This window comes from Rhea pennata, chromosome 5 (assembly GCF_028389875.1).
Source record: "Rhea pennata isolate bPtePen1 chromosome 5, bPtePen1.pri, whole genome shotgun sequence".
Taxonomy (NCBI): domain Eukaryota; kingdom Metazoa; phylum Chordata; class Aves; order Rheiformes; family Rheidae; genus Rhea; species Rhea pennata.
Window position 1 is genome coordinate 12635778 of NC_084667.1, and position 22211 is coordinate 12657988.

Genomic DNA, 22211 nt, shown 5'->3' on the forward strand with positions numbered 1-22211 from the left:
TGATCGTGATCATATATGCATTTAAGAGGTCTAGAACAAAAGAGCTACATATTTAAGACTTCTCAAAACCCCACAGTTTTGCCTATCTCATACCCTCAACTCCATACAATTCAGCCAGACTTGCAATGGAAACACAGCTTGTGCTGTTCCTTGACCACAATGTTTGGCTCAAACTTGGGAGGAAAAAAACAAAAATAAAATAGGTGCAGTGAGCTAAGTTTGGCTCAAAGGGAAAGAAGTGCTAAAATACCTGCTTACCACTCATACACAAGAGCAACATGTTGTTGACCTTCCTCATTTGCTTCAATTCTGCCTCCAGGATCAGACTCCGTAGCCCCAAGTTCAGCATTTTGCTGTACGAAGCACTAGACACTGTTTTGTGTTTTCCCACCTTGCTGTGTCCTGCTTGCTTCACTCTGTCTCCTGCAAACTTAATTTACCGAACTCTGCCTGAAGGTTACCTTCACTGTGTTCCTCTTGAACGAGCTACTGAGAGAAGGAGCTGATATTTAGAAGATACCTATTTTCTAATCAACACAGAAAAGAGAAAGACTTGTTCTCTCTCTTTCTCTGTTCCTAGAAGAAAATGCATGAGAGGTGATTATAAGTATGACATCGGAGCAGGTAGCTTATGGGTCCACAGTGCTGGAAGACTAGGATCCCAACTTGCAAAAAGAGATTTGAGAAGTCTCTCTGCCTCTTAGTGGAGGCTGTACACATAGTAGCAGTACCTAGTACTGAGGAACCTCAATTCCTCAGCATATTGCATTAACAAATCCTGTCTTAGCTGATCACAAAACAATGAAATTGGCTTTAGAAAAAAAAAAAATTTGTCTAAGACAACTGCTAGATCATTTCATCTCCATCAAAACTGCAGGAAATTGACAGTATTAAACCATTAATAATGTTTCAGTAATGCTGAAGAGGATGTCTGAATCAAGAAGCTCTAAAAGCTTCAAGTCCACCTATACCATGCAGTAGAGCAGACTAATCTGCTCCTCCTCCCATGGTTTTAGAGCCAAGGTAGCCTCAAAACTACAGAACTAGAGTTTCCACTTTTTTGGAGGGGGAGGGGAAGACAGGAGGGGAAAGGAGGCTTGGAAGGTAGGAAGGGGAAAGCTGTGTTTAAGTATTTACGTGTTAAAGTGCCTATTTCTACTTTTCAGATCACATCACGGTGCTGCTCTCTTCCTTCAGCTAGTACTAGCTTTGGATTTATTTATTTAAAGCAGGAATATCTGGGGCAGTGCAGACAAGCTTGGATATGTTGATCTTGTTAGAACTGCCACTCCTGCCTGCTCCTTACTTCACACTCCAGCCTTCCCCTGCAAGGAATTTCAGAGGCATTTTTTGTACTTCTGAAAAATTTATTAATGCATCAGACTTAGTATTCCCATTTCAAAGACCCAAACCATGACAGCTAGTGAGAAATCTGAAGACATTCCTAAAAGAGCATGTCTGATCGTGATAGGTAGCACCCATTTTCTACCACAAGCATTATCTTTACACATCCAGACCCAGACTTCTCTAGGATTTAGTCTGCTTCCAAATCTGGCTCGCTGAGGCAGCAGTGGAATGCTGATGTTGCCCACCAGCTCTGGAGGCAATACAGAGAGACATACACATCTGAAGTTTTTTTTTTTTTTTTTTTTTTTTTAAGTCATTTTGTATGATTAAGAGAAATATTTAGTCCACAGATGGAACATTAAAATCCAAACACACATGTTGAAGCTGGAGGGAGGCTGAGGAGGGAGCGAATGGACAGTTATGTGCAATATGGTCATTTCCGTAGTTGGATATGCTGCATAGAGGCAGCACTCAAGTGTTAACTAAATACCAGTTCAGCCAAACAATGGGAGGCTTTCAATCCAAGAGTAGCACCACTAATGTAAATAAATCCGTTCTGCTCCTACTGGCAGCTAGTGGGGTGGGGGAAGAAGGAGTCTCACAGCAGTAAAGAGTTTGCACTACTTGAATGCTTCCTCTGCAGGAAAAGTCTATACCTGAAGCAAGCTTTTCCCCCCATTTCCCCTCTCCTCCTCCTTAAAACAAAGGAGGTGTTTCATCCTTTTTGGAAAAGCTGACTGCCTGATTAGTAACAGAAGCTTAACCCAGGCTATTCAAACATTAGCTTGGCAACATACAGTGGCCATTAAAACTAAAAGAAGATCATAGTGCCTTGGTAGAAGTAAAATAAAGCTGTGTGCATGACAGCATTAAATTGAACCATTAAACAGTGACTCTTGATAAGCTACAAATCTGACAGTGAATTCAGTACAGTCACTATCCTGGGGAAATGAGAGTCATTTAAGAGGGGGAAGGAAGGAAGGAAGGGAAAAAGTGTGGCCATCATAAACAGCAGTGTGTGAAACTAACTTAATGAAAGAATGACCTTAAAAGGAAAAAAAATGAAGTGAATGCTTGTAACTAATACATATCATTGCATGCAATTGTGTTTGTCAGCATTTCTGTAACCACTAAATTCAGGAACTTCTAACTGTGCAAAAAGAATTGGAATGAAACTTGGCAAATAGGAACACAGCCTGGAAAACTCTACAGAAAGGGTGAGTTTTTTTTTTTTTTTTTTTTTGAAAGAGAATTGCTTTGTGTAAGAACATATACAATCGTTCTGTAGTCTAGAGCAAACGCTTAGACAGAGCAAAATTAATCAGCAATAGGAAAGCAAACACAGTAGCAAACATGTATGTCTTACATTGTAAGGGTAGATTAAAATCCTTCCACAATTTTCAAGACATTTTTTTCGAAAAGCAGATCACTCATGTCAAAGTGCTTGGAGTTTCCTCCATAAATATTCAAAGGCACAAGCAAACATGAAGGAAGTCCATCATTGTCTTAAGATAAAACAAACAAACAAAAAAACCCACAATAACCATACCCAAGATTTTATTATTTCTCAATGCTATATTTTTTTGACTTTAAAAATAACCAAATAAAATAAAGGGTCTTTACCGTTAGCAAAATTCAACACCTTCCCTTCCTTCAAAGAGAAGCACACAGGTGTAATAAACTGCCATCTATCAAGACCAGAAGAAATAGGGAACCTACAATGAGGAATCCATACAAGCAAAAATACAGCATTCCTTTCTTCTGCTCCCTACCATTAGGCTTAGAAGCAAGGAAAATAATATATATAAAAAAAAAAAAAAAAAAAAAAAAAAAAAAAAAAAAAAAAAGGAATACCCATCCTTATTAGACTTTCTTGGTTAGGAAGCTCTAAGGTGAACAGAAGCTTCACCCTTCTCTCCCAACCAGTAGAGCAATAATTTATTTATTTTTTTTAAATAGAGTTTTTCATCTGATAACTTATTTCAGAATCCGGAACCTAAAGAATGTCAAGCATCACCAGATACATCAACCACAAATATTTCACTATTTTGAGGAGGAAAATTAGAGTACTAGAAAGTAATAAACACCTCTCCCCTACATCTGTATTACTTTTATCTTTTTAGTACTTAAAGCTTATCTCTGCCATTATATCAGCTAAAGACTAACAGACGATGACCAAAACAACCCTATCATTTGCATGTATAGTATACAGTACAGACCAGTTCCCAAATACAGAATTCACAACAAATGGCATGGGAAGATGACCTTTAGACCAAAGGAAGAATCAGTAGCTGTTTCCAAAACGAAGCACACACACAAGCCAGTATAACAAAGATACATAGCTGCCAGAAAACGCCACCTCAAAAGATAATCTCAGTGCAGCAGTTGATGATTCTTCACCAAGCGTAAACTCCATTCTCACACTAAGGTGTCTGTGCAAGAGCAGTGATGAAGCAATGCTGCAGTCCTGTGAAGCACCTATTGTACATGTGCTCTTGTGTTGCATCAGGAAAGCTGAACAACAGCGTCATTCTCTCACTCAAGCAAGAAACACATACCTTCTTTTCTCTACCAAAGCTTCTTGTATTTTTATTTACCAAAGCTATACAAACTGCTAGCTTTAATGAAATTTAACAGAGCAGCAACAATAAAGTTAGCCTTTCTTCTGAAATGAAAAGCAGAGAGATCTAAGATGTTTCCTGTAAAAGCGCATTCTGGTCTCAAAACAGTAAAATTTTTGGCTTTTAACAGGATGGAATGCAAACTGCCACATAAAGGCAACTAAATGTGATTCCACAAAAAAAAAATGTCAAATTGAGTTCACTGGTTCCTCTCGGACTTAGGTTTCAAAGACTATTTCCCCATGTCTAGTATAAGGGATGAACTAATGTTTTAGACTTCTCCTTGTAAAGAGAACTAAGAGGATCTCTCCCCTGTATCCAGTCACCTATTTCTTACAAAAAAATGGTATCTTTTGTAATTCCTTTCTATTCTCTCATTCATTGAAATGAAGTGCAAAAGTCAGCAGAACAAAACTTATATGACCATAGCCCTATTTCCTTAAGGAAAAAAAAAACAAAGTCATTTTAATAACAGATTACCATTTTATCTTTTTTATTTTAAAATCTGGATTACAGTGCTAGCACTTTGCACTTTAAATTCTTGCCTTGGAAAGATCTGTAGATCGGAGAAATCTCAAAACTAGCAAAAAGTACTAAACATTGTGATGTTTAAGTAGGCAGTATACTCACTCCTTGATAAAGGAAAACTGAGTGCAAGTGAGGTGAAAAGACCCTACCAAATATTGCGAAACAAAATGAAAGTTTCCTGACTTCATTTGCTGCATGAAGCTACATTTACTCTTTAGAATTATAAATCTGAATACCACTACTGCTTTTGGGTCCAGGCTGGAGAGCAAAGGCACAGTGCTTAGCCTAATGTGTTTTGCTAAAACCAAATGTTACCGTGGGGATGCTGGTACGCGTGGAATAGTTTGATCTTCAAGTCAGAAAATCCACAAACATTGAATGGAGGGTTGACTAACTCCGCAAAGGATGCTATGATTTTATTTAATTAAAGTTTAACAAAACTCTATTAAACTAAGACAGAAAAAGCTGTGCAGAAGTCACAACAACCCCATCTGAGAACAGAAACGAAACTACCTACGATTAAACATTTTCATTATACAATTTGAAACTCTGTACTCCAAAACCCAGTTGTGAGTCTGATCACCAAGTCTGGAGATGACAGAATCAGCATCTTTCATTTTTTCCTCAGAAAAATCTTCAAAGACTCCCAATTTGCTCATCAGTGGACTAATCTGAATCCACTCTACTCCAGAAAGCGTACCAGCCTAAACATAAAAAAAGCTAAGCTAAACTCTCTATCCCAAGAGGGGCTAACAAGGTCAGGCATAAAGCAGGACTCAAATGAGATAAAGAACATGTACATCTAAAACAGAAGTCAAGTAAGGGGGCTCTTTTTATGGTGCTCTACTAGTTAACTCTACAGTACTGACAAACCATGAAGGTGGAGAAGAGAGACTACAGCATCTAGTTCAAGTACTTCAGTAAGAGGCAATATCCAGCAGACTTGCACATTTTTTCCAAGTATCTCCAGTTTACCTATTAGTTGGTGCCCACATTGGTACCAGAAAAGATGGCTTGCTTCAGAGAAAAAATACTTGTCAATAAATTCAATGATATACATCTTTTACAACTTTAAGGCAGCACTTTTGTCTAATAGAAAAAGCAGCATCAACTGGTTTAAAGTGGCAACCACAAGTAGACATGAAAAAAAAATATATAAAAGCTCTGTTCAGCAGAAATAGCAGTTAAGCATCAGCATCAGTTAAGATGCTGACTAAAGCCCAAATGATTGTAATGCTCTGTCTTTGCCCAAAGTCAGAAAGGTTTATTCAAAAGTACTCCCTATCTTCAGTAGCCCCTACTTGAGAGACAGAAGAGACTATCTTTGATGTTTCCATCACCAAAGTCATCCTTTGATTTTGGCTAAAAACTGAAGAGAACAGTTTGGAAACTTAATTATAGTTCCATGCAAAGGAAAATCAATCCAAAAAAGATAACCCTAAAAGAACAACACACCTAGATACTACCACCATTCAAAGTTCCTTCAACACATCTCGAAGGTTTCCATAAATGAACAATTCAATCTCCATTCAGTGTCCAACTTCAGCTATCAACTTATTTTTCATAACGTTTAAAAAAAAAAAGACTTTGAAAAAATCCCAGAAAAGAAATAGAGGGAAAAATATCTTAGTTTAGCTTCTGTCATGTGGGGTACCTGTACCAAATTAGATGCGGTCAGAAGCATCAAATTCTAGGTTAAGACATGCAAGTCAGTTGATGTGCCCCAGTAGCACGGAACCGGAACAGATGAGGATGTTACAAGTGTGAGGTGAGGTATATTTCCTGAACTGAGAGGATAAATAGTTATTTGAGCTATTTAAGGCGGTGTGGTTGACCCATACTGGGTGCTTAAACAGCACTTACAATTTGTCAGATTTTAATTTAGCTGAATGACAGTTAGTTTAAGTAGCATAAAAATAGTCAGAATTCACAACAAATGGCTCAGCTGGAAATGGAAAGGAGTGAACTGATAAACTTGACAATGAAAATTGGTTGCCAAGATACATACATTTTTCCCGCACGCACCAGTACAGTGCTCTGCTCAGAGCAGGACTGGCAAAGGTCTCAAAAAAACAGAAAACACCCAGCAATTTTTTTATTGCACTGAAATAATTAAAGAGGCATTTGCCGATTCAGTGAGAGAGGGCTCTTTCTTGCCCATCTCCAGGGGCTTTGGCAATTCCAAAGCATGTGCATTAGAAGTGGTAAGTATTTGCTTCCCTTATACGAAAATTCAAAATGGAAAAAATAAGCAGAAAACTTGAACCGCCACATTTTATTCCTGCCACCCCACTCTTGCAGTGATCATGAATCATCCTATCGGAAACAAGAGTGGAAAAATCATTAAACAATTACAACTGAAGATGCTATTTTGAAAGCAAATTTCTCAATCCACCAACACTAGCCTCTGAACAGCCCCAAAACTTACTGAACTCATCGTCAGAAGACGACTGTGGTACAAAATACAAGAAATGGATTTAAATTGTTAAATACCCCCTAGAACAAAGCCATTAACAATAGTAGATCCCACACTTGCATTTCCAGAAGCTCAATATGCTTCAGCCAACACTCCAGGCACCTTTTTGGTAATACCTAAATAAACCAGACAACAGCTATGCATAAGAATGAGCTCAGAGAGGCAGGCTAGAAAGAATAACACTCAGCTGTCAGTGCATGAACATGCCTCACAAAATAATTGCTGTCTGAATTCTTCTGATCTGATCCTTAAGGATCAAATACTTTCCAGACACGAGCCTAGAAATTAAACTTGACAATTGTCAGATATCTGAATTTATGGATTCAGCTGAGATTCTGGTTTTATGACTTTGTGTCATTTTCCCCCTCTATCACACATTCTCCAAAGTCCTTTGATCCACAGTCTATGAATATCACCTGTGGAACAGACACACAGCTGCAAATACTCCTCACCTCCCTCTCCTCCACTTCCACTCCCACCTGACTAGAAGGAAAAGCAAGCAAGCAAACAAAAACCACCACACAACACCACAAGCCATCCCCCTGTTCCAGAGGGATTAACTACCCCTCTGCCACCAAGAGGGTCTATTTGACACGCATCTAACTAAACTCTGGAAAAACCTTCTCAAATGGCCCCCAGGTCTCACAGCTAGTGGTTCTATTTCAAACCTGACAAAGAACTTGTGAACCCGTAAGTTCATCTAGTTTCTCCAACTACATGTCAGCATGTCCATCTCATGTAAACCACCTACAGACTTCTGCCTGTGTCCTTAGATTACCATGACTACAGAGAGAGATTCTATACTCCTTCACCACACAGAGAAGTCTTGTATACTCTATTCTTTGTGGAAATAAAAATTTTGAATATATATGATATCTGTTTAAGTTTGTTTATACTCAGCTGCAAGACTTAACAGCTGTACGATAGTACCTTTTTCACAATAGAGCCTTATACATTTCAAAGGGTGAAAAAATTATTGCAGAGGATTCTATTAATAAATAACACTCCATCAATTTTAAAGCTATGAAAACAGTCTGTGCAGACTAGCGTCAAACAAATCACAACTGTTTTCTACATCCCACTTATATGACTCCTGTGGTTCAAGAAGTACCACCACTGATGGTAGGAAGAAAATGCTGTACTATGTGACATGGCAGAGACCATTACACTAGATCCAGAAACAAGAAAAGTAATAATTCAGTAGGTCTTTAATAGGCTGCCAACTAATGGAAACAAGTGAAACTATAAAGAAAGGTAATTAGGAGTGAAGAGCTGGATTTTCAGGTGTACTGAGTACCTGTGATTTCCAACAGATTTGAACCAGAAGTTATGCATTCAATACCCTAATTTACTAGTTCGATTGTTTTTCGTCGCTGTACAATGACTAATGACATCTAGCAGTTAGCACTTGCCAAAAATATTCTATTCAAGATGAAGGGAGACCAGCAGAGAGAATGTGGTCGGTTGTAAACCAGTTGTTTGGCCACACATCCTTCAAAGTCTTCCCTACATATTGATGTGATCAACAAAACCTGACATTCTGCAGTAAGTTAAGGTGAAGAGCTCTCCCACTAGGTCCCTGAGTCTAATTATACTGTACAGGGAATAACTTTTCACCTGTTAGCATCTAATGAGCCAATCATTAGATGATTCACTGATAACTAACATAAGGTATTCCTTAGCCTCAGGTTGAGGATTTGTTTCCTCAATAAATAACGTACTTCTTGAGACACAAATATTCATTCAATGTGTCTTGCTTCCATCGGTTTCTCCTGTTCTCAGCCTTAAAGAGCCCCCTTTTTTTCCTCTGGCATCACCTTTGCTAATCACAGGGCTCTTCTGAAACCCAGTTCAGCTTGTTAGTCCATAAGAAAGCTACCCAGCTTCTGCCATGCTGGTTTTCTAGTAGGCGAGCATGACAAGCCAGCTCAAAACAGGTCAATGACAGAACTAGCACAACGGACACAGCAGGAAGAGGGACCTGGGAACTCTGAGATAGGCCCTTCCAGTCTCAAAAAAAAAAGCACAGCAACGCTTATTCCTGATCTTGACTCAAGACTTAACATTTTTACCTTTGAACTGGACACACAAATGAATCGCATTGTGTAAAAAGTACAGGTTCAACATTCCTATCACGAACACAACACAAAATCACTACTGTGAACAGCCATTTTCAGTATGAAAACTGGTTAAAATATATGCGGCCATCATTTATAACACAAGCCAGTAACTATTTTGATCTCAAAAGCTTCCAGATTAGCTGAGATAGGGAGATAGGAGAGGGGAAAAAAAGAAAGAAAGAAAAGAAAAAAGTTCAAATAGAAAAAGAACAAACTATGGATATAATTACCATATTTTCTTAGGGGAAAAAGCAATCTTTTTATTCCAGGAAAAGGAAAGAGATGGGCATCAAGTTGTGAGGAAAAGCAAAAATGGGGAATATAAAAGTACCTAAAAAACACCTGTTAGTGAAAACAGTTACTGCTTTGAATATTTATGTGACAATGACATGAAGAGTTGCCCTCAACAATTCTCTAACAATACATATTAGTGTTTTATTGTAAAGACAGTTTCAGATATGCAAACCTGCAAAAAAGACAAAAAAGCATGGATTTCAGACCCCATCTAGTGGCATAAGGGCCTCACAACAGCCTCATTAATCAGGAACACATTTAAGATTTCAAGGCATCTTTTTTAAAGAACAAGCAATGCAACTGATTTCAGTTTAAAATCTACCCAAAGGAAAAAAAAAAAGATCAGCAATACTAACACATTATAAAGTAGAAAAAACAGGAGTTCTAGCATCACTAGTCAACTCATAATCATGCTGGACTTAAATTAGTTCTATTTTAACAGTGCTTCATGTGTTATCTTCGAGAAGCCAGCACATCACATCCAGATCCTATTAGTACAAAGGCAGGAAAGGGAGGGAGACTCACTTGCTGCACTGATTCTGAGCCAGAAGGGATATCAAGCTGGGTATGAGCTTCAGAAAAAAAGCAAAACAAACGAAGATGAACGCATTAATTAAATCTGGATGGGTATCCTGACTCAGTTAGCAAAACTAATCAAATTAAGACTATTTGAAATGAGAACAATTTTTCAGAATTCAGATTTGTGCAAATGTCCACCAATTTCCTTACATGTGTCAAGGAAAGCTGACAGCTGACTTTTCAATACCTTCTTCCACTATAGTAGTTGAGTATAAAGCACTCCCAGCTTCCCATCAGAAAATTAACCAGTATCAGAGTAGATGAATAAATTCTGCTCATAATCTGGACCCTTTTCTAGCCCTAAAAATATTTCCTTGTAATTAGAAGAGGTGTTTAGTGTTACTTGATTAGATGTGGGTACACTGGCTCTCCTGGCTGGAGGCTTCTAACAGCAGGCAAGGAGAAACTCTTTTATAACCCAAACAGAGAAGAGTGGTGTATTTTGGACTAAAACATTCTTAATGCCCTAACATACTAGGGTATCAAGACTCCATTCAAGACTTTAATACTACCCAAAACATTACCAACTTGCCAAGTTGGCCTAACACTGTCACCCTGCCTAATAAGGAACAGACAAAGGAATTAAATATCCTTGGATGTAACAGTTGCATCCATTCTGCACTGAACTGTGGCTGCTCTTGCATTCATGCTCATTTAGAAGACAGAAGGAGGAACACAAACAAGAAGGTTTTGGGGTGACAGGATTTTCAAGGTGGCATCCCCATCCATTGCCATAATATTGCTAAATAGCTATACTGCAATCCTATCCCTGTGGCATCAAGATGTCATTTGTGGATGTCATTTTATTTCTGGTTTCTGCAAGAGAAGAGAAGCTCTTCTGCCTCCCCTCACTCCCAGACCCATGGACTTGCAAGAGGTTATAAATATGAGGTTATATAGTCACTATTCACTTAAGTGATCTGACCAGTATGGATGCTTGGTTCAGTAAATTACAGGAATTGAGCTGAAAGTTCTTTAAAAGCACTTTGACTTCTCCAGATTGAAGACAAAAACAACAGAAAAATAGAAAGTAATATTTCTAAGTGTCTACCTTTAAGATACTCAATCTGAATTTTCATAAGTGACAATTAGCCATGGTTTGAGTTATTGAAATGTTTTGATCAAACTGAGCATCCCAAAATGGTGACCTTTGAAAACAATTAGGTCAGTAAATACCCCTGAAAATTTAGAGCTAGTGGTTTAAAGTTGCATGTAATAAGATAGCCATATTCTACTGAATATTGTATAACTTACGCTTATGGTAAATCATCCTTTGTCCAACAGTGCATCATACCAAGCTAAAAAAGCTAAAAAAATAAAAAAGAAAACATCAAAAAAAAAAAAAAAAAAACCCCACACACTCTGTATCTCAGATGAGGAGCCTCTGCTTGATTAAAAGCAAAAAATTTAACATTAAACCTTATCCCTTTCAAACCATGTGTGCCAGTTGAATCCTGCAGGCTCATCAAACTTCACCTACACCTGCAAAAAGCATTACTCTGGCAGCATTATTGGTTGTAATGTGTGTTATGAGGTAGTATTGCTTCCTACGGTATTACGATTGGCTCCAAGCAGCTATTCTTCAGAATTCCAGACTTCCATTTGGTTTCTGGATTTTGTGGGGGAGCAGCAGAAGGTTTTCCAGGACCAGTATGCAGTTATGGAAAAAAACTAAGTAGGGCCATCACCAATTATAGTCTTCTTTCATCTGAGAATTGACAGAGAACAGAGCAGCAGTTGGGAAGTCAGAGCTGCATCAACAGTTTACATGAAGTGTTTACTAGCCCCGACTTATTAACCGCTGATAGCGATTTCACTTTTTCTGGAGTAAAGCAAAAGGAGTGCTGTCAATCCGTGTAACTTACTAGAAGTTTCTATTTTGGTAATCCAAAGCAAAGATCTAAGTATCTACACTTCTTCCCATTCCTTCCGTACATTCAAACCCTGGTCATAACCTCACCACCACAGTGACCAGTGACAACATATCTAAAGTTTATCTGACCTGCCATTTCTACTAGCGCCACAGCTGGAATGATATGGCTGAAGAACTCCCATGATCACCACAGGATTCTGTGAGATTACATCAATATTGAAGGCGGGGGGGGGGGGGGGGGGAATCTCTCCACTGCTGAGGGCATTAAATACAGCCTCTTAGAAGTGAGCTTCATGCCTAGCAGTGGAAAGAAAAAGATAGGCTTGGAGAAGGGATAAGCAGGTCTAGCTATTTTATACTGTCCCTACGTACTGCTCTGTTCAACAATTCCAACAAGTTAATACTTCCACACCATCCCACCTAAAAACCTCAGTTCCACCCATCTTTCCCCACACCTCAAGCAGTATCACATCCTCTTGGATATCAATGACAGTATAAAACAGAGACAAACCTGCAGAAAAGCAAAGATTTCCACCATTCACAGGCTTCATTGCCAATGAGAAGAGCAGTTGATGCAGTAGCCATTCTCTGCTGTACTAGTGCTCTGGCATGAAATTACACAGGCAGCTTCCTGTTTATCCCTATGTTATGGAGAATTTAAGCCTGCTTAAGCCCATCTCCCTATTAAATTTCCTATTAGCCAAATGGCTTCTGGTACAGTTGGTACCTGGTGTTACATTTTTTTTTTTTATCTTTTCATATGAATAAGAATGGAGAAATGTACATAAACTTACTTAAATTCTATGCTACGTAATGTCCATCACAAGTACTTACAGCACTGTGTGGATTACTTCATCCTGAAGACTTTTTTTTTTTTGAATAATTAAGTTCACAGTATACTTTTCCCAGAAGATACTATAACAAACTATAACCCATAGAAGAAAAAAAATCTAAATTCTGGCTTCCCTTTGCCATTGTGTTTGAAGCTAGGATTACATCTGAACTGATCTACAAATTAATAAACTTGTTTCCTCATAAGTCAAAGTAAATTGCCCCCAGACGCTTTTAAAAAAATTAAAAATTCACATTTCTAGATTAGTGAACAAGATCTGCAGAGATAAGTGGGAGTTTTGGCAAATGCTCTGTTCTTTTAAAAATAAAATTTAAAAAGCCCTCAAAATCTAGTCTGCTTTAGTTAAACATGAGAAACTCACGTTTTGGCAGCCCACCAGCCAGATCCACACAACTCACTGAAAAGTCCTTTTTCCTAAGAGTTTCTTGGGAACAAACTGTAGTGGCACCAGACTGCTTTATACCATTTTCTTTCTCACAGCCAATGATATATTTCTCACCATGCTACAGGCACATCTCCGGTCATATAAAGGAGGAAAGTTGATAGTTATCCCAGAAGAACAGCAGCTAAAGGCAGGATTTTATCACCTGCATTTCTTTAGGTTACAGCTTGCTCAGCCTGAGTCTCTAAATATCTGTCTACAGCATTTAATCTGATTACAGCCTGCTCCTTACTACCTGACTTCTTCTGAGCACTGTGGAGGCAGGAAGCACATGCCTCTCCTACACAAGGCACCACACTAACTTACTAGCTGCAAATGCTGTAAAATTCAGCTCTGCAGGGATCAGCTGTATGGCGTGCACAGTGCATGCCCAGCTGTAAGGGGGAGCTGTACGAACAGCATTCCCCTAAGCATGGAAGAAGCTGTGTGACCTATGCACCTAGGAAGCTCAGCATTGTATTTACAAGATCTGTTGTTCTTATCTGCTTAATCATCACCTTTTAGCTTGTTAATGGGGAAAATTTACCTGATCAGATTGAGATCAGAAAGGAGTTGTTCTTGTACACAAGATAAAAGCATACAAGCTTCCACTAACTGAATTTAGACAAAGCCTTGGGGATGATCCTGACATGATTATATAAGGCACCCCTTACACCTTCCCTTTCACCATTCAAAAAAGATTACAGAATTAGTGTTTGTCAAAGGTCGTCTTTCACACTGATGCTAAACCAGTAGAAATTAAAGTACTTGCCAAGACGTATTACCAATTAGAGGATAACAATCAAAAAGAACAAAATCACGATACACATAAAACGTTATGTTCTTAGATGTGTGAACACAGACTATTACACCACGCATACACAAGCCCCCAACAAGCTCACACCAAAGCCCTGCATTTATTAAGGCTGAGGGAGAAGGCAGGATGGCATCTAGCTTGAGGATCTTCAGGGTATTCTATGTCCTGATTGCTGCTGCTCCCCAAACAACAGCTCATCAGTATCTAAACCAAGAAACTTCTGGAGATCAAAGTCTTAAGAAGAAGAGCTAAAAATAACAAAACAAAACAAGAAAAAGCTCTATTTTCAGTTCCAGAAAGCAACTGGATTTGTAAGAGAAGAATTCCTTACTCAAGTGATCTACTCTTGCATTTATTAGAGTCAGTTCTGGTATTTTTAGTGATAGCTGATTCCTCTTTTTATTCCTGTTAGCCCTGTATAACCTGTCCAGCTATACTGGATGACCCCTTTTCATGTAGCTGTCCAAGTTAAAGACTTCATCTGGACTTTGCATCCACATGGAATTTTTATTAGTAGAATTTATGCCACTGTACCAGCGTTATTGTTCATATAGTCTTTGTGTGTGCAGTATAGAAAATTTTAATAGCTGAGGCTACTGTCTTGTAAACACACTGCCACCTATCTCCTCCTCCTTTCACTTCTCTGTAATTACTCTTCCTATGCTGACATTTGCAATTGAAAATATGAAAACATAAAGGCTGAGAAAAAGGTGGGGTGAATACATGTTTACTTGAGCTGCTCAAAATTTTTCTGATATTAAGATCAAAAAGCAAAATTGCATTTAAAACCTGAAAGTTTAAAAAAAGGCTTCAACAGAAGCTTAATCACTCCCGCATGCCAAACTCCAGTATCAGACATTGTACGCGTACTTTACAACCCAGTCTAACCACACATCACACTACAAACTTAGCCTCTTACTTTTGGTTGAAAATTTGTTCAAAATCCTACAGAAGTCTGGGGGCATATCATGCTGCCAAACCGATTATCTAGGTGTCTAGAAAGATATACGATACTCAATCAGTAAAAAGCTAACTTGACAGCAATTCCCAGTCTCAGCCATTAAGAACTGAGTTGGGTAGAAAAACAAACTGCAACCCAGGCAGTGGCCACCGTGGCTTCTGCCAATATTAGCTAGCCAATGTTTTATCTGTAATAGTGAGAACTTGACACAACAGCCCGAGTTAACTCTGCAATAGTGAAGCCAGACATGCTTCCAGAAAGTCACTTACCTTAATGAGAAAGATCTAGCCCTACTTTGTATCAAGTTAGATCATATGTATGAAAAAGAATGTTAATTATGCAAAATTACAGAATTTGGTATTACTAATATCGCTGGTAACTTTATGTATTTTCTCTTACATTTTGTGTTTTGACTTAAAAAGGCACGGAATGGCATAATCTCCCAAGGGAGATGGTAGCACAGCACAAGACCAGGACAGCCAGCTCTTACCTCTGAGGTTTACGAATGTCCCAGAGTCCCACACCTTCCTTAGAGTTGGCAGTAGCCAGTAGTCTGGGTTCTACTGGATTAAACATCACACTATGAAAGGCTGATGGGTAGTGTGCCAAGCAGAAGGGCTCTGTTGAAAAAGTTGAGATTTCAGACATAAGAACAAACAATGCATATGACTGTTTGATGTAATGAGTTTGGCAGCTTAATATAGAAATAGCATAACAAGATCTGAAGATACAGAGACATGTTCAAACCGTTTCTAAAGCTGACACATCCACAGCAATATAAAAACTGAGGTTTTAAAATCCACCCACATATGCATTAACTTTGTCCAAGTATGGATAAGAATGTATATTGGATTTCAAGACACCATTTTGCTTACAGAAGGTTACCAGAATTTAAAATTGGCCACTTACAAAGATCAAGCATTTGAATCTTCTTAAGGCTCACGATGACACAGTCATCTAATAAGGACTATATGGAAGACTTCTGAAAGCTTTCTAGCAAAGACCATGTACAACTGAAGCCACTCATGATCAGCCAAACTAACTGTAGTAGCAACGGCTTATATGGAAAAGCATTACAAAAAAAAAAAAAGGTAAGTTTGTATAGAAAGTCATCTCTAAGAGAATGGCCAGCTCTGGGGAGAATAGGCCTATTATGTCTTTAGGCATTATTCAGCGGTTGCACAACTTTATAAGAAGGGGGTTCTTACCATCTAACAATTTCAACAGTTAGCCTTTTCTGTTCACACATTAAAAAAACAAACAAACAAACAAAAACCCAAAACTCATCCAAGTTCTCTTCCTTTTGTTTTGAGTAGTATAACAAACTCTTTGGCCTGCTGCTCTGCCCCACTCATTATATCAAAATACTACCTCCAAGAAGAGCAGACTAGGAAAAAGCTGACCATGTTATCCTGTCGCTTCTGCTAGCTTTACTGCTTTGAGCATAGCCTAATTCTCTTTGATATCTGTGTCTTTTGTAGCATACTACCATTCTTTCACTCAACTAAAAAAGAATCAATGTCTCTTTTGAGCCAGGGATGATGCCATTTTCCATTCACTGTTTGCTTTGATGCAACTCCTTCGTGCTTGGGAGACCTTGTTACTGTTTGCGTCATTGTGTGCAGGCACCTATAGCCTCACAAGCACCTACAAAGGTGCATTATTTTCTTTCTTCATATCCCTCATTAAGGCATACGAAACAGGTTTACACAGACCATCCTCCCAGATTCCCAATACTCACTGCCCATCATGCAGATGAGACAAAATTAGTGCTTGCTTGTCCTGTGCCCTCCTCTTATGCTCTATTACAAGCTTTCAGGGGCAGAGACTTTCTCATTTAGCATTCAGTTAGCAGTCTCTGGCTGCAGCTGAAGCTCCCAGCATCAGCTAGTTATTAGAGGAAGTAGAGGGAAAGCAAAGGACAGGAGCAAACTTTTGTTCTGCCAGCCACTCAAAAGCTTTAAGGACTAGGTGTTCATCTGCCAGCAGTTCCAAATAAGGTTTAAGAGCAAAATTGACCTTCTATATTTGCATCATCAAATCGGACTCCTGCTGGGACATATGATGCTGTACTATTAAAATGGCAGCCCCCACCGAGAAGCACTGGCTTGCATTAGCTGAGTGGAGAAATTGAAACAACATCAAATTGCCAAATGAAAGAGTTGTCTTTACTATTTTAAAATAAACATTTTTAGTTTGTGCACATTCAGTTAGTCAAGTCACTGTCACTAATTACTTGTGTTTTCCTTTGCACCTTGATTAGGAATAGCCCGACCTGGTACCGCAGTGTTCTTCCAAGGTATCAGAAGTCGCCTTTCAGCCTGTCCAATTAAACAGAGATTACAATATCCAAACTAATGAGGCGCTAAGTCACATTAATGAAAAATAAGGGATTTAGTTTTGTTATTGTTCTTTATACTTATTTCACAATTGCAGCTCTCATACACTGGAGTATGAAAATGTTTCTCAAGGGAGGAGCTCAACATCATCTCTAATGAGAACTGGAAGAGAATTTATAACAACACTATGCAAGTCACTCAGCAGCCGAAGACAAGGAGAAGCAGAAGGGGACTGGAATTACTTTCTCAGCTTTTTTTAATACCAGGAGGTTATTTGTGAGATTTTAATGAGTTGGACAGTCAGAAGCAACACCCATAGTGGCAGGCACAGTGCCAATTCCCATGACTATACCATTGTAGACAAGGGATTACCTCAGGGACAAGCATTGTATTTTGTAGTAAACACTGGCAGGGCTTACATATAAACTCTGACTCAGGACTCGCATAAAAGCATGCAAAGCCCCCTTACTTGAAATTCAGAGAAGTAAAGAAGCTACCCCAAAAAAGAACTTCAAATCAACCAAACCAACTCTTCTTCACTGTTTTCACTGGTGCAGCCTTCTCATTCAAAGTCTCAGCAACAGTAAAGCAGTAGCAATGATTAACACGATTTAATTGCGAACAAAGAAAGAGGATTCTAATTTCATAAAATTTGGAATAGAGTTCAGCCCATGATATCGAACACTTTCAACCATACAGATGCATTTAAACAGTGTCCAGCTCCACCAGTCGTTAACATCGACCATCAGCAACAGGTAGTTCTCCTACCAGAGGCAGATGTTTACGGTGCAGCGTTAAGGAGAATGCAATAAAGGAGCACTTTGCCATTTTTAATTTGGAAGCTTTATTCAATGTCTGCTCTAACCATTTGGATGTTATGAAAATACAAAAACAGGGATGAAATGAAACTTGGACTTTCCAAAGGTAAAACAGTCATATCAGACTAACTTGATCGCTTTCTTTGATAAAGTAACTGACCTTTTATTCGGGGGAAATATGGTAAATCTAATTTCCCATGAGGTACAGTACTGAGTTGAGCTGCAGGCAATGAGGATTAGCAAAGGGAGCTGCATGGTGGGTAAGAAAGTGGCTGCAGGGGGGACAACAGTGCACTGTGCTAGTGGGGGACTTCTGAGCAAGAGGGAAGTTACTGATAAGTCTCTCCAATAGTGTTCCAGGGAAGAGACCATGTGGATATTTTTATTAAAACCTGTAACATACATATATACACAGAGTGTATGCACTATTTTTCAGAGTGCTTCTGTAAAATTCCCAGATGGGACAGAGATAAGGGGTATCACAATTGTACAAGAGAATCAGAATTCACAGGAACAGACAGTACTGTAGACTGAATGCCATATTACTATATTTCATTTTATTCCTATGAGGGCAATATGCCTGAGGTAAGACGGCATCAGCAGGAAGCCTACTCTAGGACAGAGTATTCTGGATGGGGAATTATCAAGACAGACCTAGCTCTGGTTAATCATATTCAACAAAGCCCTTATGACACTAATATCTCTAGAAGACTGCTGCAACACAAGGAAGTACATCTTGTTTCAGCTTTCAAATATATATAAATACATATAAGCTGGAAATCAGAAGATTTCAGTGCCATAAACAATTTTCCCTTATGAACAGTAGAGGCTAAAAATTCAAGCATTTTATCAGTTTACAAAAAAAGATGCAATTTTATTTTAGCTTTGAGGGAAAGAAACCAGACTCTAATTCTACAGATCACTCAGGTTTCCACTCTCAGCTCTATGGTCTTTAGAATGGGGTATACACACAATTTCACTTGCTGTAGTAGTCCTCTCTCAACTTATCTAAGCACAGTTCAGAAGCGCAACACAGACTGTAGCATTTTGAGAAGCTGCAGTATTCAGCTCAGTTTTTGAAAACAAAGATGAAGTTGTAATTCAGCTTATTTTGCATTATCACATTAGGTCTCCAAGTTTCCACAGAAATAGAATTTTTTTTTTCTTTTTTTACCAAGCAATAGATAAAGTGATTTTGTTCCATCAAGTTAACTCCACAGTTCACAAGAGAACTGGGAAGTGTCATGCACATGAACAGCTCTCAATGTCCCAGGAAAGTACAGAAATAGATTTAGAAAATTTTTCAAATCAAAATAATGGTTTTGTATATTTCCAATTTTTTTCTTAATCCAAGGCTATATACAGAAATAGTGTTTTAAGACAAATTTATGAAAACAGTTAGGACTGTGGCTTAAGTTTAGCAAGATGTTTTTATTGAAGGAACACATCCTCCGTTGCTTCTTTAACTCAAGTTAAAACCTGTTCGTAACAACTTTTATGATAGTGCACCATACAGGCAGCTACTTTATAAAATCATTTAAAACAGTAACAGTGGACTATGAAGACCAGGAGACAGCTATCACCGGCCACAAGAATTACAATGATTCCTCAGTGCTCCTTGTCTCAGTCCTCCCAGATAAACATAGCTTTTGCCTTCCCTGCCTTCCCAAATCAAATCCCTGTTTTTCCTAAATCAAAATCATTTCCATCTACAGCTCTCACCTCCGTGGGAAGACTCTCGGATGTCCCAAATAAGAACCCGGCCATCATCTGATGAACTGGCAAAGATGTTATCATTTACTGGGCTCACTGAAAGACCATACACTGCATCTTCATGGGCAAACACATCCAACGTCTCAGTGCTGGAAAACAGACAAACAATATCATTCTTTTACTCCACTCTAACAGCAGTTGTTTTAAAAAGCAAATAGTATTTACATTTTAATTTATTTGGTAATACTTAGTGACAAGGTTAGTGCTACTCCAACTAGACACAAGGCTCTTGTTATGAAGTTAGAAAAAATATATACAGTGACCAAGATATATTATGAGGAAAAAACCCTCAGACCAAAAGCCACACAAGGAAAGCCACATACTAAAACCTTTAGAGTCCATATGGAAATTATGTTTTATCAGATTAAGCTTAGGAGAAGGTAACAGTAAATGGGATCTGGGAACTTGCAGACATGTTTTTACTATGTAATCTGAAAAGGAAACCAAGATAAAAGTAAATTCTTAAACACAGGCTCTCTCTCATCAAAATAAATAAATAAAAAAAACAAACATATCTCACAAGAGTAACTTTCCAGCTAGCTCTTTTGAAGTTTTCTTGGTTCTCCAGGATAGATCAGACCTATTTTTCCCCCACGTAAAAAATCATCAAAACAGAACAAAATAAATGTAGGTCCCCTCAAGTGTCTAGCTTTCAGTTGTCTATCACAATAAGAAAAGTAAAAGCCCATTCTCCACTCTTCTCCCAAACTTTCAGATCATCTTGAAAAGGAGGAATGCTGAAGTAGTGGCATGAAAAGAGAGACCAAAAGCTGAAATACCAAGATGGAAGATTCTGGGCTTATTCTATTTCTTAAAAAAAAAAAAAAAAACCCACTTATTTCTTTAAAACAAAACAAAACCAAAACCCACCACCCTTTGTATACAATCATTGTAACTGGTAGAAACTCCACCAAGAGATTCTGTGTAAGACCAGTGTCTTGCCCATAAGTCTTAGTCTAAAGTCTTAGTCACAGAAGACTAACGAAGAGGCCAAACAAGCAGCAACAGAAAGGACCATTTAAGAAAATGAGAAAGCAGTTGATAGACCAAGTGTATACGCTGTTACCCTTCAAGAAGGCAGTGTAACTTTGTAGAGAATTCAGTCAGAATTCTATCTATCAGACTAATTAGTTTCCTTTCAGAAAGTCATTCAAACAGCACTAGAGAAATGAATTCCATATGCATTACAAGAGGATGTAATGTAGCTAAATAGAAGTCTGATAACCAAAGTGCATTAAAAAATACACATAAATTAAAAAGTCTGGTTAAGACATTAAGCAAGACAGTAGGAACAAGCACTTTCTACAGAAAGTTGCCAAGAACAAGGCTCTTGCAAAAGCTTGAAAAGTCAGAACAAATGATGAACACAGTCTTCCGAAGTTTCGATATTTCCAGCTTTAAATTAAAAAAATCCACTAATAAACAGGTAAACAAAACACAATATTCCCGAGAACATTTGAAGAGCAAAACAAAGCTACCTCCGCTCAACTCTCAGTTAAGATTTATATAAAAAAGAGATATAATATATGATGAAAGGCAGATATACACTTGGAGCAATTCAACACAAAAAGCTTTGAACAAACCAAGCAAGAAATATTTCCAAATTATGCTAATCAGAATTCAGGCCACACAAAAGATTTAAGGTTTTATATTTCTCTGTTCTTACATTTATCTCTTCTTGCTTTTTTCTTTTTGTTTGATATTCTCTAAGTCAAGTTATTTAACATTGCTGAAATCTGTAGGAGTTATGAGGATAGACTTTTGCTTATGAAATTTGTACTTCACAGGTAGAGAGCTCAAAAGGCAGGGTATGTTATCTTCAGAATTCCAATCTAATACATCACCACTACTGTATTAATTACATTTTAACCAACCACTTAACCTGGGTGTACCACACCAAAGCCTAATCCACAATGGCTTCACAGTTTTGGTAAAAATAAACATGAAAACAAAAATATTTCACATTAATGTGGAAAGTCAACCAGCTGCAGCCAAAGTTTTAAAATGTAATTAAGTGTCTAAGCACTAGCTAACCTAAATACAAGTTAGGTAAGTGTTTTGAAAAACAAAACAAAAACTTTATGTGCCAGAATACCTGAAAAAATCTAGCTCTGAATCTACTCAGAACATCTATGCTGACTTCAGTAGAGCACCTGTATTTAACAGTCATTCTCTTCTTCTGTCTTTCCCAAGTTCAAAATGACACAGAACCCAACTGCTTAAAAATGGGGGGAGGAAGGGGAACACTTCATGCCAGCTATGAATTTGGACTAAGAAAAGGCACTTTTTGGAATTATAGCAGTCTTTACTCTTCTCCCAGACCATTAATTTAAAACAAAAAATTGCCTCCAGTGACTTAACATTACGGGAGCTGATGAAGCAGTGGAAACA

General features: G+C 38.2%; 1 protein-coding gene across 3 annotated transcripts in view; it reads right to left on the minus strand.

Moving 5' to 3' along the window:
• The window catches only part of DCAF5 (DDB1 and CUL4 associated factor 5), a 75392-nt gene that overhangs the window by 37831 nt on the left and 15350 nt on the right, over positions 1–22211 (minus strand). For all 3 annotated transcript variants that reach the window (XM_062577543.1, XM_062577545.1, XM_062577544.1), the window contains exons 4-5: positions 19770–19909; positions 15381–15510 (exon numbers count right to left, since the gene is read on the minus strand). In XM_062577543.1, coding sequence (XP_062433527.1) covers positions 15381–15510; positions 19770–19909 — 270 coding nt within the window. The remainder of the gene's footprint in view (positions 1–15380; positions 15511–19769; positions 19910–22211) is intronic.